This window comes from Chionomys nivalis, chromosome 5 (genome assembly GCF_950005125.1).
Source record: "Chionomys nivalis chromosome 5, mChiNiv1.1, whole genome shotgun sequence".
Taxonomy (NCBI): Eukaryota; Metazoa; Chordata; class Mammalia; order Rodentia; family Cricetidae; genus Chionomys; species Chionomys nivalis.
This window is the reverse complement of record NC_080090.1, coordinates 93317067-93330810: the sequence shown is the minus strand read 5'-3', so window position 1 is coordinate 93330810 and position 13744 is coordinate 93317067. Positions and strand designations below refer to the sequence as shown.

At 44.0% G+C, this 13744-nt stretch overlaps 1 protein-coding gene across 4 annotated transcripts in view; it reads right to left on the bottom strand.

Moving 5' to 3' along the window:
- Positions 1-13744, bottom strand: part of Nckap5 (NCK associated protein 5) — an 843848-nt gene that overhangs the window by 53933 nt on the left and 776171 nt on the right. For all 4 annotated transcript variants that reach the window (XM_057769610.1, XM_057769613.1, XM_057769611.1 and 1 more), the window contains 2 exons: positions 12030-12335; positions 7636-7769 (listed from right to left, as the gene is read on the bottom strand). In XM_057769610.1, coding sequence (XP_057625593.1) covers positions 7636-7769; positions 12030-12335 — 440 coding nt within the window. The remainder of the gene's footprint in view (positions 1-7635; positions 7770-12029; positions 12336-13744) is intronic.

Sequence of the window (13744 nt, the reverse complement as noted above, 5' to 3'; positions counted from 1 at the left end):
TAGCTCTATTAATAGGCAGCCTTTGGCCTTGGGAAGGCGTGATGGCAGGTTTTTTAAAATTCATCATCTCTGCATAATTAGTTGTGAATCTCTAAATATTCAAGCTGAAGAATGAACCGGGCACCGGGCCCCTCATCGCTCAGCGTCCCTTTCAATATTGTCCCCCAGTCATCATTTCCTTGTGTTTTTCTAATTACTGCAAAACCAATTGTTTTTAACTCAGCTGCCCCAGCTCTTTGTAATTTGTTGGATGTAATTACCTTGAAGTGAAGAAAATGCACCTCTTATTCAGCAAACTGGAGCTTGATGAGGTGAGCACAGTCAGGTGGCCTGGAGAACCCAGTCCCAGAGCGGTGCTTGTTTCTCTTAACCGCTGCATTCTGTGTACATGGGTTGTGAGAAGCAGGGGGTCCTCTTTCCAAGCAGCCCCGTAGTGTGCTGATCTGTTGATACCAGTAAGATCTGATTTGAAGATTTGCATGTGCATGGGGATATGTTTGTTCACCTGTGGGGTGCTTTGGCATGTAAGAACATGCACACAAGGGCATATAAGCCGGAGGTTAACCTCGGGCGTCATTCTACTGGAGCTGTCCACCCTACTCTTACGAACAGGGTCTCTCACTCATTTGGAATGCATCAAGAAGCTGGGCTGACGAGTCAGGAATCCTGAGGGATCTGCCTGTCTCTGTCTTTCCAGCATCTGGACTATTAAATCATCATGTTTTTGTTTGCTTTTTTAAACAAGGGTTCTGGTATTGAACTTGGGCCCTCATAGTGGCATGGCAAACACTTTACTGACTGAATCATTCCCCCAGTCCACAGTGCATCCAGTATAATATAGAAAAATGAAAAACAAACAAACAACAATGTGGGAAGGCAGAGCAAAAAGCCAACGTATAGTTTATGGCCCTTGTTAGAGAAGGAATGGATTAGATATTTTTTTTTCCAAAATGATATTTTAAAATTTTAATGTATTAGCAAGAACCCAGAAACAACATAAATGCCCCTTGACCAAAGAATGGATAAGGAAAATGTGGTACATTTACACAATGGAGTACTATACAGCAGAAAAGAATGATGTCACCTTGAAGTTTGCGGGCAAATGGATGGATCTAGAAAACATCGTATCGACTGAGGTAACCCAGACCCAGAAAGATAATTATCATATGTACTCACTCATAAGTGGCTTTATATACAAAGCAAAGAAACCCAGCCTACAATTCACAATCCCAGAACTTAGACAACAATGAGGACCCTAAGGAAGACACACATGGACCTAATCTACATGGGAAGTAGAAAAGACAAGATCTCCTGAGTAAATTGGGAGCATGGAGACCATGGGAGAGAGTGGAAGGGGAGTGGAGAGTAAGGGAGGAGAGCAGAGAAAAACATATAGCTCAATAAAATCAATAAAAAATTAATGTATGCATACAAATAATTTTTGAATTGACATTTATTCACGGGGGTTAGAGAGCCAGCATAGCCGTTACGAGCATTTGCTGCTTTTACAGAGAATCTGGGCTTGGTACCTAACACCTACATAGGGACTCACAACCTTTGACGACTCAAGTACTAATGGATTTGATATGTTCTTCTGGCCTCTGTGGGCAATGAATGCATGTGAAATACGTCTACACATGAACTTAGTAGGTCACCATAGAGAAAAGTACAAAATAATTGTAAGAGGCAGAGGCTGGAGAGGGCTGGAGCATCAGCAATGCCTTCTGGACACAGACTTGAGTGGTTGTCTCTAGACGATCAACCAGTCAACCTTCCAGCATGGAGTGGAAGAGGATTTGGGAATCCTGCACCTCTAACTGTGGAGCTTTGAACAGTTGATGGCTCCTGGAAAGGGGAGTGTGTTTTCTTTAAAGGTGTAGTCCCTGATAATTTAGCCATGCCCCAGTGGGTGGCCTAATACCCAGGCGTATATGGGTGGCACACATTGGAGAAACAGGTTACTGTTTAAAAAGACAGTAAGAAATTGGGTGGAGGGGCATAAAGAGGAGTGCTGTATCTGGGAGGAGGCTGGGATAGATATGATCAAAAAACATTGGAAAACGTCTCAAAGAATTAGCAAAATAAGTTTTAACCTTAAAATTATGTTCTTAGACAATGTCACACAAGTATACAATACACAGTGAGCATCTTTACATCCATCCTCTCCCATGTCCCCACCACCCTTGTCTCCCCTAACTCTTTCCCACAAACTTCTCTCCCATGCTCATGTCTATTCATTTTGTTTTGTGACCCCCCCTGACCAGGGGGCCATCTGAGTGACTATGGTCGGGAGCTAAAAGCTTTATTTTTTTTTTTTTTGGTTTTTCGAGACAGGGTTTCTCTGTGGTTTTGGAGCCTGTCCTGGAACTAGCTCTTGTAGACCAGGCTGGTCTCGAACTCACAGAGATCCGCCTGCCTCTGCCTCCCAAGTGCTGGGATTAAAGGCGTGCGCCACCACCGCCCGGCTGCGCCACCACCGCCCGGCAGCTAAAAGCTTTATTAACTGGGAATGACATTACAAAGTGTATCTCAAAATCAGTATTAGCCAACATCAACAAACATGGCTCATGAGCCAGACAGTTATTCATTCAATAATCAAATTTTTATAGCGTATCAGACCTTGCACGAGGTCTTTTTCTGAGACACAACACTACCCCTTTCCGGAAGAAGCACAGAATCCCAAACACTTAGAGATTCCCGTTAAGTGAATTCAGCTTGGTGAAGCTTGAGCAATCAGTGTCGGGTTATGGGTGCTTGATTTCCTCATCTATAAAACTGAGACAAAACATCTCTTTTACAAAGTTCTCGTGAGGAATGAATGAGAAAAACTGAAGAAGCCGCTGGCCTTCCAGGCATACCAGGGTCTGTGGACTGGAATGCAAAGGAGCCCATTGCAAACTGCATTAACAGAGTGAAGGAATTCAAGGAGGAATAAACAGTATCTTAAATAGAAATGGGATGGGGGGATTTGTTAACCAATGGGCCTCAGATGAGCCAATGTTTATACAAATGTGAGTATCCTTGCTAGAGTGTCTTGGTATGATTCTCAGAGGGAAACCACGCTAAGTGAGTGGATGGGTTAAAAAAAAAAGTCACACTTCCCTGGCAAATCCCCAGGGCAAAGCAGGAACTGGACTTCACCTTGCTATTGCAGTTTGTTTGGTTTTCTAAAAGTGGGACTACTGCATGACCCAGCTATGTACGCCCTTCTGCATATTTACAGAGATGCATAGGCATCAGTGTCTGTTGTAATATGATTCACTATAGCTAAGTTACGGGATCAATCTAGGCATCCAACAACAGAGGAAGGATACTGTGATCTACACACTTTATGGACTTTTTCTTAGCCATAGAAAAGAAGGAAGTTATGACACTTGTAGAGAAACGGACGCATCTTGAGATAATTACACTCAGTAAATGAAGCTATTCTTAGAAAGACAAATGCCATGTATTTTTTCTTAATAGAAGTTCTCGGGTTTTACATTGAAATGTAAGATTATGCATGTATATATGATGTGAAAATGTCTAGGGAACAAAGGGCACTAACCAGACGAGGAATGGTAAACACGGGGAAGACAGAAGAAATATGCTCAGTATAAAACATATACATGCATGAAAACCAGGAACTGCAGTAACAATTCACTTCATGTGGTGTGATTGCCACATGACAGGTGCGTGTAGTTAATATGTTTAGCCTGATGAGTTTGGCATCTCCTGGGAGACTGGACTTTGTAAATAACTAAGATTTACTATAAAGCTGTAAGCAAAGGGACCAAGTCATGGAATACTGCATTTGGGGGGAGTGTGCAATGGTGGCAACGTAGATAATGAACTGACTGGGGGAAGGGACAGGTAGAGGGGGAGACAACGGGGCCACATAACCCAGATGATGACTGCGACTGTGCTAGAGAAAGATCAGAGACACATGTGGCCTCTTTGGCATGGCCAAAATGTGGTAAGACAAAGCCAATGACTAGCCAAGGACACTGTCAAAATCTCTAAAGTGATGGTACATGGCATTCTTTGGAGAAGAGAAGCCTGGGAGAGGGCAGCCCTCTATGAAGAATATAGGAGATTCAGCTTGGATTTCTTTTTTCTAAGCAGGCAGGGCTGGTGCTGACTTGGATATAGATTGTCCCTCAAATGCCCAAGTGGTAAAGGCCTGGTTCCCAGCTGGGTGCTGTTGGGGGCTGGTGGAAACACTCAAGAGGTGATGTCTAGGGAGGTTTAAAGTCATTAGCATCACGTCTTGAAGAGCCATTTCCTTCCTTTTCCTTTCATATGAGGTGAGCAATCTTGCCCTACCCCACACTTCCTGCCAGGATGTACTTCTCTTCCATAGTGAACACCAAGGGAGGCAATTTATCAATGACTGGATCTTTCTTCTTTGTAAGTTGTCAGTAATGATGCCTTTGCTCTTGGAATGAAATGTTTGGCCCTTCCATATTTTAGGCAAGCGCTCTCCTACTGAGTTATGTCCTAGCCCTGGAACCTCAGTTTTGAGACAGGGTCTTAACTATGTTGCTCTCCTTCTTGATCCCCTCATCCCTGACCTCTGGAGTGGCTGGGATTACAGGTCTGAGCCACCCTGGCAGCTGCCTGGCTAGCTCTGTCATCAGGCTGCAGAAACAGACAGCAGAAGTGCTGAGATGGCAAGGGGTGGCCATGTGGATGAGTCAGGAGCTCACCTGTAGTGTATACTGTTTTCTTTTATTAGCATGTACTACCTAATACAATGGGTTTCATCATGGCATTTTCACACACACACACACACACACACACACTGATATATATAGAGTACTTTGCCCATATCCACCCCATTACCCTCTATTGGCCCCTCTGACTCTTGCTGATCCTTTTACTCTTCCCAACAAGTTCCCTTTCTACTAGCATCTCCACCCCCCCCCCCAAAAAAATCTACTGATTTAACGAGGGTTTCTTACATGTGTCTGAGTCGGGTTTCTTAAGGATGCCTGGCTGAGGGGATGTTTGCAGGAGCATGTGTGAGGCGTTATCTACAGGAATGTTACAGGTAGGTTATTCCTGGAATGGGCACCTTACCATTGGCCACCCCACTGAAGAGAATGTTTCCCCTTTCTCCAACAACTATTAACTTCCTACAGATCATCAGACGGGGTGGGGTTGCATGACCTACCTCCTCTCCTCCATGATGCAATATTGACATGCCCAGCCTTGTGTTTGTCTTTTGCATGTAATCATGGCTATTGGTGATTCAAAAGCAAATCATTTTGCTTTTAAGTGACCCAGACACAGGGGGTCCAGCAGAGTTAAGACTCTCTTCCCCTGGTCTTTGCATACAGATGCTGGGCTTTCCTGCTGTCCCTCTATAGTCCTTCCCTCAGCTTACAGGAAGCCACTGGCTTGCCTTTCCTACCTCCTCTGTGCCTGCAGTCATCAGTGCCCAAGACCCTGACAGCACAAGTGGGGAAACAATACCTTTCTTCTCAGCTGGCAAATTAGAGTGGGTAGCTCCGTGGAAACAAAGTCACAAAATGACTTCTTTGCTCCCTCACCCGCCAGGCCACCCACTCAGCCCCGGGATCTGTGGGCAGACTCTGTTAACAAGTGGACTCTTAACATTTCTCGGTCAAGCTAAAGAAACCCAACTTTGAAAGAAAAGATGCGGGTTTACTTGGGGTGCTTTATGAGCAGGGAGGCAGGGCTCTAGGGAGGAGGCATGTTTTGTCACATTTAACAGAATGCAAAGGAGCAAGCTGACAGGCTGGGCATGTGGCTCCGTTGGTGGCTTGTACCACTATGAACAACAGGCTTGTGAAGTTCAACCTCCCTGGCTAGCTTTCTTTGTGAAGCAGGATTGACAATAGAAAAATCATTCTCCCTCAGTACTTATAAATACATATATTCTTACATATATAAATACAAGCTGCTCAGTCTGTATAATGTTACTTATAAGTATGTGTTTTAGAATATTAAAATGTACACACACATACTATCTATCTATCTATCTATCTATCTATCTATCTATCTATCTATCTGGGCAATTAAAGAGAATGAGGCCATGATTTGAAAGAGAGTAAGGGAGTGTACATGGGGAGGTTTTAGAGAGAAGAAAGAGGGAGGAAATGGTGAATTACAATCTCAAAAAATATTAAATAGCAGGTATATTCAGGGCTGGGGATGTAACTCAGCTTGTAGAGTGCTTGGTTAGTGCACACAAAGCGTTGGTTTCCATCCCCAGTGCCATGTGAACCGGGTGTGGTGGTGCACACCTGTAACCCCAGCACTCAGGAGGTAGAGGCAATAGGAGAAAGAGTTCAGGGTCATCCTCAACTATATAATGAATTCAAGGTTGGTCTGGGCTACACGAAATCTGTCAGTCAGCATTTCTTCACAGGTGAACTCTTAACACGCTGTGGTCTGCTGTCTGCTTTTATCTGAATCTACCCTGGGTCTCCAGAAACATCTTAATGATGCAATGGAGAATCATGGGACTGTGTGTCCAGTTTGTAGAACATCTAAGAATCTCTCATTGATCTGAATCCCATTGCTTTGTTCCTTGCATCTTAGGAGTTATGAGAAAATTGGTCATGTGGTCCAATCACACAGAACCTTGGGAGGAAAAGCACAATACTTGCCCTGTTTATCACTTCCTTTCAGTCCCCAAGTAGAAGATGTTCTTTAAGAAGTAAGCGATTACTGACTGTATAGTCTTCTAATTTAATATTCATTCTGAGCAGAGGCTGAGACATAGGTGAAAGTTTCTATGTTGCTATGAACTGGTTGTGGATTGGCTCCTATATGACTACACCCCCAGTTGGTATTCTGATCGGTGAGCTGGTTAATTTTAACTGAACTTGACAGAACATGATTACATGAGAGAGAGTCTCCATGAGGACAGGGGTTATTTAGAACAAGCTTGCCTGCGGGCATGTCTGTGGAAGAATGCCTTAATTGTTAATTTGATATAGGAAGACTCAGTTTATTGCAGTAGCAGCATTCCCTAGGCGGGGTTCCTAAACAGTGTAAGAGAGGAGATGCAGGGAGTAGGGATCCAGAACTTCATTCTCTCGGCTCTTGACGACAGATATGCTAATGCTTTAAGTTCCTGCCTCTACTTCCTTGCAATCATGGTCTATGAACTGGAAATGTAGGTCAATGAAACCCTTTCCTCCCAAAGTTGCTTTTGGTCAGGGTATTTGTCAAAGAAAGTGAAATGAAAGCATAACAGGAGGCTATGGAGTGGTTCAGGTGGAGCCTGGATGACAGAGGAGGCTCACAGGGGCCCTGTGTGGACATCTGAAGATGCAGCCCAGCTCTGTCTGCCTCCCAGCTGCCACCCAGGCTAAGAAGTTTGTAGCTCTAGCTTCTGTTGCCTTGGAAAGGAACCATTCTGCTCTGCCTGTCCCCCCCCCCCCCCCCCCGCCACACACACACACACTCCCGGGGACTGAAATCCCTGGAAACGCAGCCGAAATGAACTGATTCTCCCTTCTATTATATCTGCCAGGTATTTTAGCACAGAGACGAGAAAAGTAACCGATACAGACTTGGCAAACCAATGCAAGATTTGATTTAAAATTAAATCAATCTCTATAGGGTCCAAGGAGCTCAGCGTTTGCAATCAGAGCAGACAGGCAGATGGCACCCCCTCACCTGGGTCTTGGTGGCAGCATCTTCACCCCACCCTGAAAGGGGCTCACTTGCCACTGCATCCTCCGCATAGTCGAATGATGGGGCAGACTGCGTCTTTGACTCTGCTTCATTCTGCTTTTGGAAACCGGTTTTTCCTAAATGAAGAAAGGTACATTAAATAAAAAACAGACGTTCACCAACCTTTGGCAAACTTAGGAAGGAGGAGGGGAGACATTTCAAAATAATATGAAGGTCTGAACACAGGGAGGGTTGGGTCTCTTGACGTTCTGCTCTCTATTTGAGTCTGTGTTGCCCAAATATTTGCATAACTGTGTATACACATCTCCGGAGGAGGCCTACCGCATACTGCCCTGGGACCAGACATCTTTCTAAACAAGTTGAGGTTTTCCATATTAAAAAAGTTCCAGCAAGCAAGTTGTTAGGAAACAGTAAGGCTATCTTTCAAATCATGCTGTTTACCAAATAATGAACATGTTTTGGAGGCTGCTGTGGTTTGAATGTGCAATGGTTCCCACAGGCTCATGCATCTGGACACTTGGTCCCTAGCTGGTAGTGCTGATGCAGAAGGACATGGAACCTTTCAAAGGGTTGGGCCCCACTGGAGGAAGTGTGTCACTAGGAAGAGGACTGGACACATCATAGCCTGGCCCCACTTCCTGTTCTCTTGTTTCCTGAGTGTGAATGCCATGTGACCAGCCTGCCTTTTGCACCTGTTGCTATGGCTTCCCTCCCAGCTGTTGTGCTTTCCCCACTGTGATAGGTTATAGATCCTCAGAACTGTGAGCCACTGTAAACCCTTTCTCTCTTAGGTTGTTTTTGTCTGGGTACTGTACCACAGCAACGAGAAGAGAACTCGTTCAGAGGACTAATACTAGATCCATCCCAGATTTCCAGGGAGAGGATCTGAGTTTCCCAAACATCACCGAGTCGAGGCTCTTTGTTTTCCTTTGCTGTTTTTTTCTTTAAAGTTTTTCCATGTATACATATGTGTGTGTGTGTGTGTGTGTGTGTGTGTGTGTATGTCCTGAGCATACTTTTCCTTGTAATCTCTATCAGCTTTTTCCAGCTTCCTCTCACTCCTGTTAGTTCCTTTTGTGCCCCATATAGTTTTTCTTCTACTTTAACTACACACAAACACACGCACAGGCATGCACACATACACGCACACACGTGCTCATACACACACACGCACACAAAACTTTACGTATCTACATGAAAATCAGAAGAGACATATGCTATTTGCCTTTCTGAGATGGGCGTCATTCTCTTAGTAAGCTTATTGCAGCTGCATGCATCTTCCTGCAAATGACACAATTTTGTTCTTCGCTGTAAGTGAATAAATTTCCATTGTGTATCAAAGCCACATTTTCCTTTATCCATTCTGCTGCTGATGGATACCTAGGCTGGTTCCATAAGTTAGCGCTTGCGACCAGTGCTGCAGTGAGAATGAATGTACAAGGGACTCTGAGATGTCTTGTTTCAGAGTCCTTTGGAGAAATACGCAGGACTGGGATCACAGAGTCCTGTGGAAGACTGACTAGGCTTTTGAGGGATCTCCGCACAGACTTCCACAGTAGCTGCATTTACATTCCCACTAGCAGTGTATAAGGGTTCCCTTCAGTCCACTTCTTCGTTAGCATTTGTTGCTGCTTGTTTTCTTAAGAACCCTTATTCCAACGGTGGTAGGATAGGATTTTAATGTGTTTTGATTTATAATCTTCTGAGGGCTAGTGACGATGACACGCTTCTCATGTGTTTGTTGTTGAAGCTGAAGAATCTTAACGGGGACTCCCTTATTAGAATGATGAAGGAAGGGGTTTTGCAAGTTACTGCCTTATTGCCACATATATGTCTATAGATATAGATGGATACACACACAGAGAAACGTAGATCTGGAACACCCAATGAAAACGTGCACAAGAAGCATGAAAGTAATTTTCAGGAGAACAATGCAACCAGAAATAAATATTAAGCAAACTGTGCCAATCTCAGAAAGACAAATACTGTATGTTTTCTATCATGCATGTAGTTCTTATATTTTATATTGCTACACAAAACCATATATTACAGATGACATAAAAATAGAAAGGAAAGAATGTAGGGGGACAAAGGGAACTGGTAGGAGAGAGAAGGACAAGAAAAGAGGACGGAGGGAATATGAAGAAGAGCAGGCACAACACACAATATACTCCTGTACTAAAACTGTAAAAATAAGTTAAGACACCTCCCTATTTATCAAGAGGACATGCCACCCAGCCCTCCCTAGCAGTCAGCTTAGGTGAGAAGACAAGACAGTTATGCTTTTATCGACATTGTGAGAAGTGCTCACAAGCCTCCAGGCTTGAAATGGGGACAAGAAAAAGGCCGAGTTCACTTGTGGAAATCACACAGGAAGTGGCTCTTGGAAAGAAAGGAAGTGGAATCCTGTTTTCCTTTGGTTCCCCAAACTTCTGTACTGCATAATTTTTCACCCAACAACTGGTCACTGAGAAACACATCAGAAAGCACCCCTGCTTCCATGGGTGTCACGGACAGGCTAATTCAGGGTGGGTGACCCTAAGATGGCCTCCTGTCTGCTCACCTCACTGTCCCCCATGCAGTACCTTTTTACAAACTCTTTGTGACAATTTAATTAAGATGCAAGCCTTGGGATTTGGATGCCGCAAATGTAAGTGGCAAGATCAGAACAATCTCCTTCCTGTCCCCTTCTTATGAAGCAATTCAAAGCTTGTGGTTTCTATTCAATTTGTTATAATGACAGTGTTTAATCATGGAGTCTACTCGGCAGCCCGCTGCCGAATTGAGGTCACACATGCGACTATTCAGGCATAGAGCACATAATCTATAACTAAGATTTCGCCCCTGAAGCTCAGGAGGCTGTGCCATTAATTAACACTGCACTTATTTCAAAAATAATATGCGTTATGGCCTTTAAAAATGTAACCTTGACTGGGAAGGAGCACAAGTCCCGATGAGGCCCCTTGGCCATTGCTATCTCTGTGTGAAGAATTTAGTCACGGGAACAGTCTGATACATCCGTTCAAACATGTTTAATTAACAGCCTTCTCTTCTAAATGCTCAGAAACCTATAATATAACCTTCATATGTGGCTCCTTTCTGATCCTGTAGCCATAACGAAAGCACTGTTTCAGAGTTCTGGTTCATGTGCTTATACCCGTCTTGTCAGAGCCACAACCACACATGTTAAGAATTATGGGACATCATCCAGGTCTGCAATAAATATTTTTAGTCGAGGGAACAATGAAAAAAACTTTGACCCTTAGCTTGGCCTTGTCTCTCCGCATAAAAGCTTCTTTCCATTGATTGCAGGCAGGTCTCGATGGGAAGGCCAGGCACTTTCCTCTGCAGTCAACACACAATCTGCTGCTGATCAATCAAATGAAGTCTTTATAGTTCAGCCGCGTGTAAATGTACATTAACGAGATAGAACTATGTCAAGAGACTTACAGTTTCTGCTTAGCGGGCACACAACGTTCCACTTACGTCAATGTGTTGGGGGCTAACTTGTTCTATATTCAATATATCCTTTTAAAAAAGATTTCTTTTATTTTTAATTATGTGTCGAGATGTGTTTCTAGGCAGGCATGTGTACTTGAGCGCAGTACCCGCAGAGGCCCTGGAGTCCCTGGAGTTACAGGCTGTTTTGAGCTGCTCAATGATGGTTGTGGGAACTGAACTCAGAACCTCTTCAAGAGCAGTTCACACCCTGAACTGCTGAACCATCTCTCCAACCCCTATGTTCAATAAGCCCTACTTGGAGGTTATTTAAAGATAAAATCCCATGAATATATATTGCACGTTTTTGTTTCTTCAGTTTATGAGACATCTATTGGTGTGATGTTTCCTCTTATGAATGCCACCCCTGAACATAATACTAAAAGTTGATAATGTCATTTTGTTAATTAGTGCATGTGTGTATGTTTATGAATGTGTACATGTGCGTGTATGTTGTGCATGCGTGTGTGTCTGCATGTGTGTGCTATGCTGGGCAGAGAACAGACAGAAACTTTGGGTGTTGTTCTTTAGGTACCTTATATAGAATCTCCCATTATCTTGGTGTTTGTTGATCTGTCTAGACTTGCTGGTCAGCAAACCTTGGGACTGGTCTTTTTCTAACTCTCCAGCACTGAGATGACAGATTTTATGCTTCTTTACATGGATTCTAGTAACTGAACTAGAATTCTTGGCATTTGCAAACTTAACTACTTTACCCACTGAACCATCTCCCCAGCCCCTGGTAAGGTCTTGTATGTGTCGCTCTACTTTTTGGCTGAGGGTATGCAGAGATTTCCTGCTGGGTAGTTTCACACGTTCATCAGCAAACATGCTATTATGATGTGAACAATTTAACTGGACAGTAGATGGCACCTTACCTGAGGATGTGGGTTTGGGCAGGTGATTCTGCATCCCACTGGCCATCATGCTGGGGTCAGACACAGAATGGATGATGGTGGACTCCGAGGAACTCTGGCTGTCTATGGAGCAAGGCACTTTGTGTTCAAGGGTTTGGGCTCTGGCAGAGGAAGCTACAGACGGGGTTGGATGGAGAGATGGGAGGAGCTCAGGGTCCTCTGGCGAGTCCTGCTGGCATGTGTATCGTCCCATTGAGCGGTTTCCTGAGTCTGGGAGAGGGAAGGTTCCAATCCCACTGTCCAACGTTCTCATCTGGCAGTTTGATTCTAATATAGAGAAACACAGAGAAAAATTAGAGCAGGCTGACAGAAAAAGAGAAAACGGTGGTTGTTATTTGGATGGGATCTGGTAGAAAGGAGGCACCAGAGGGAAGTACTTAGAAGAAGAATTTAGATAAAGGACCCGGGAGATGGCTCAGCTGGAAGAGACTTGGTGACCTGCATGTGCCCATGGAAAGGTGGAAGGGGACAATTCCATAGAGTTCTCTGAACTCCACATGCCCACTATGGCATAGATGCCCCCGTCCCCCAACACTATGTGGATATACATACACAATTATCATAGTGATGATGATAATAATATAGAAGGAACATGATACACATTTGAAATACAGTGTACTGAATATTCAGGGAGGTGGGAAAAGCCGAGGTTTCACTGAATATGAAAGTAACTCCTTCATGTAACGAGGTAAGAAGGTTGGCCCATTATGGGGGCCATAGCTGCCATAAGCACTAGATGGGTCTCTAGAGCGATGAGAGAAAAAAGAACCATCACTAGAGACCAACAATTAGTTTTAATTATCTTTATTTCAGTCTGGGGTTCACACGGCTTCAGTTAGGTGAAGTTTAATAACTGAAATAAAGTGAATAATGAAGACACATAACAGAGCCGAGTGCTGTCCTGACAAAGGGGACGACATGTCTCTTGCATGAATTATCATCACTCAGCGGCTGACCCAGTTCTCGGCCTCGCAAATGAACAGCGAGGGCAGGTTATTCCAAATGTACTTATGGGGCTGAGCAGAGATGACCATGTGATATGTGTGTGACAGACACCATTTAAAGAAGGCTACGACTAGTATGCTCTTAATTATTACTTTCTGCAGTGACAAAACTCATCATAGCCCTTTGTGTGTGTTTGTGTTCGTGTGTGTGTGTGTGTGTGTGTGTGTGTGTGTAGGCCAGAGGTTCATCTCTGGTGTCTTCCTCAATCATGTTCTACCTTATATATATATTTTTTATTTTATGTCTTGGAGTGTTTTTGTCTGAATGTATATACATACACCATGAGTGCAGTACCCCTGGAGGCCAGAAGAGGGCAATGGATCTCCAGGAACTAGAGTTGTAAGCTGCCATAGAGGTGCTGGAAATCAGGGCTGAGTCCTCTGACTGGGAGCAGGTGCCCTTTACTGATGAGTCATATCTCTGTCCCCCTTCACTCTACTTGTTGAGACATGGTCTCTCACTAAACTTGAGGCTTATCCATTCAGCTAGGCTAGCTAGCCGGTGAGTTCTTCCTCAGCTTGAGTTTACAGATGCTGGCTCTACTCCTGGCTCCTCATATAGGTTCTGCGGGACCAAGCTCAAGTTCTCAGGCTTACATGGTAAAGCATTTTACTAAGATATCTCCCTAGTTCCACCTTTCTGATTTTTTTTTATTCCTTCCAGACACCCCA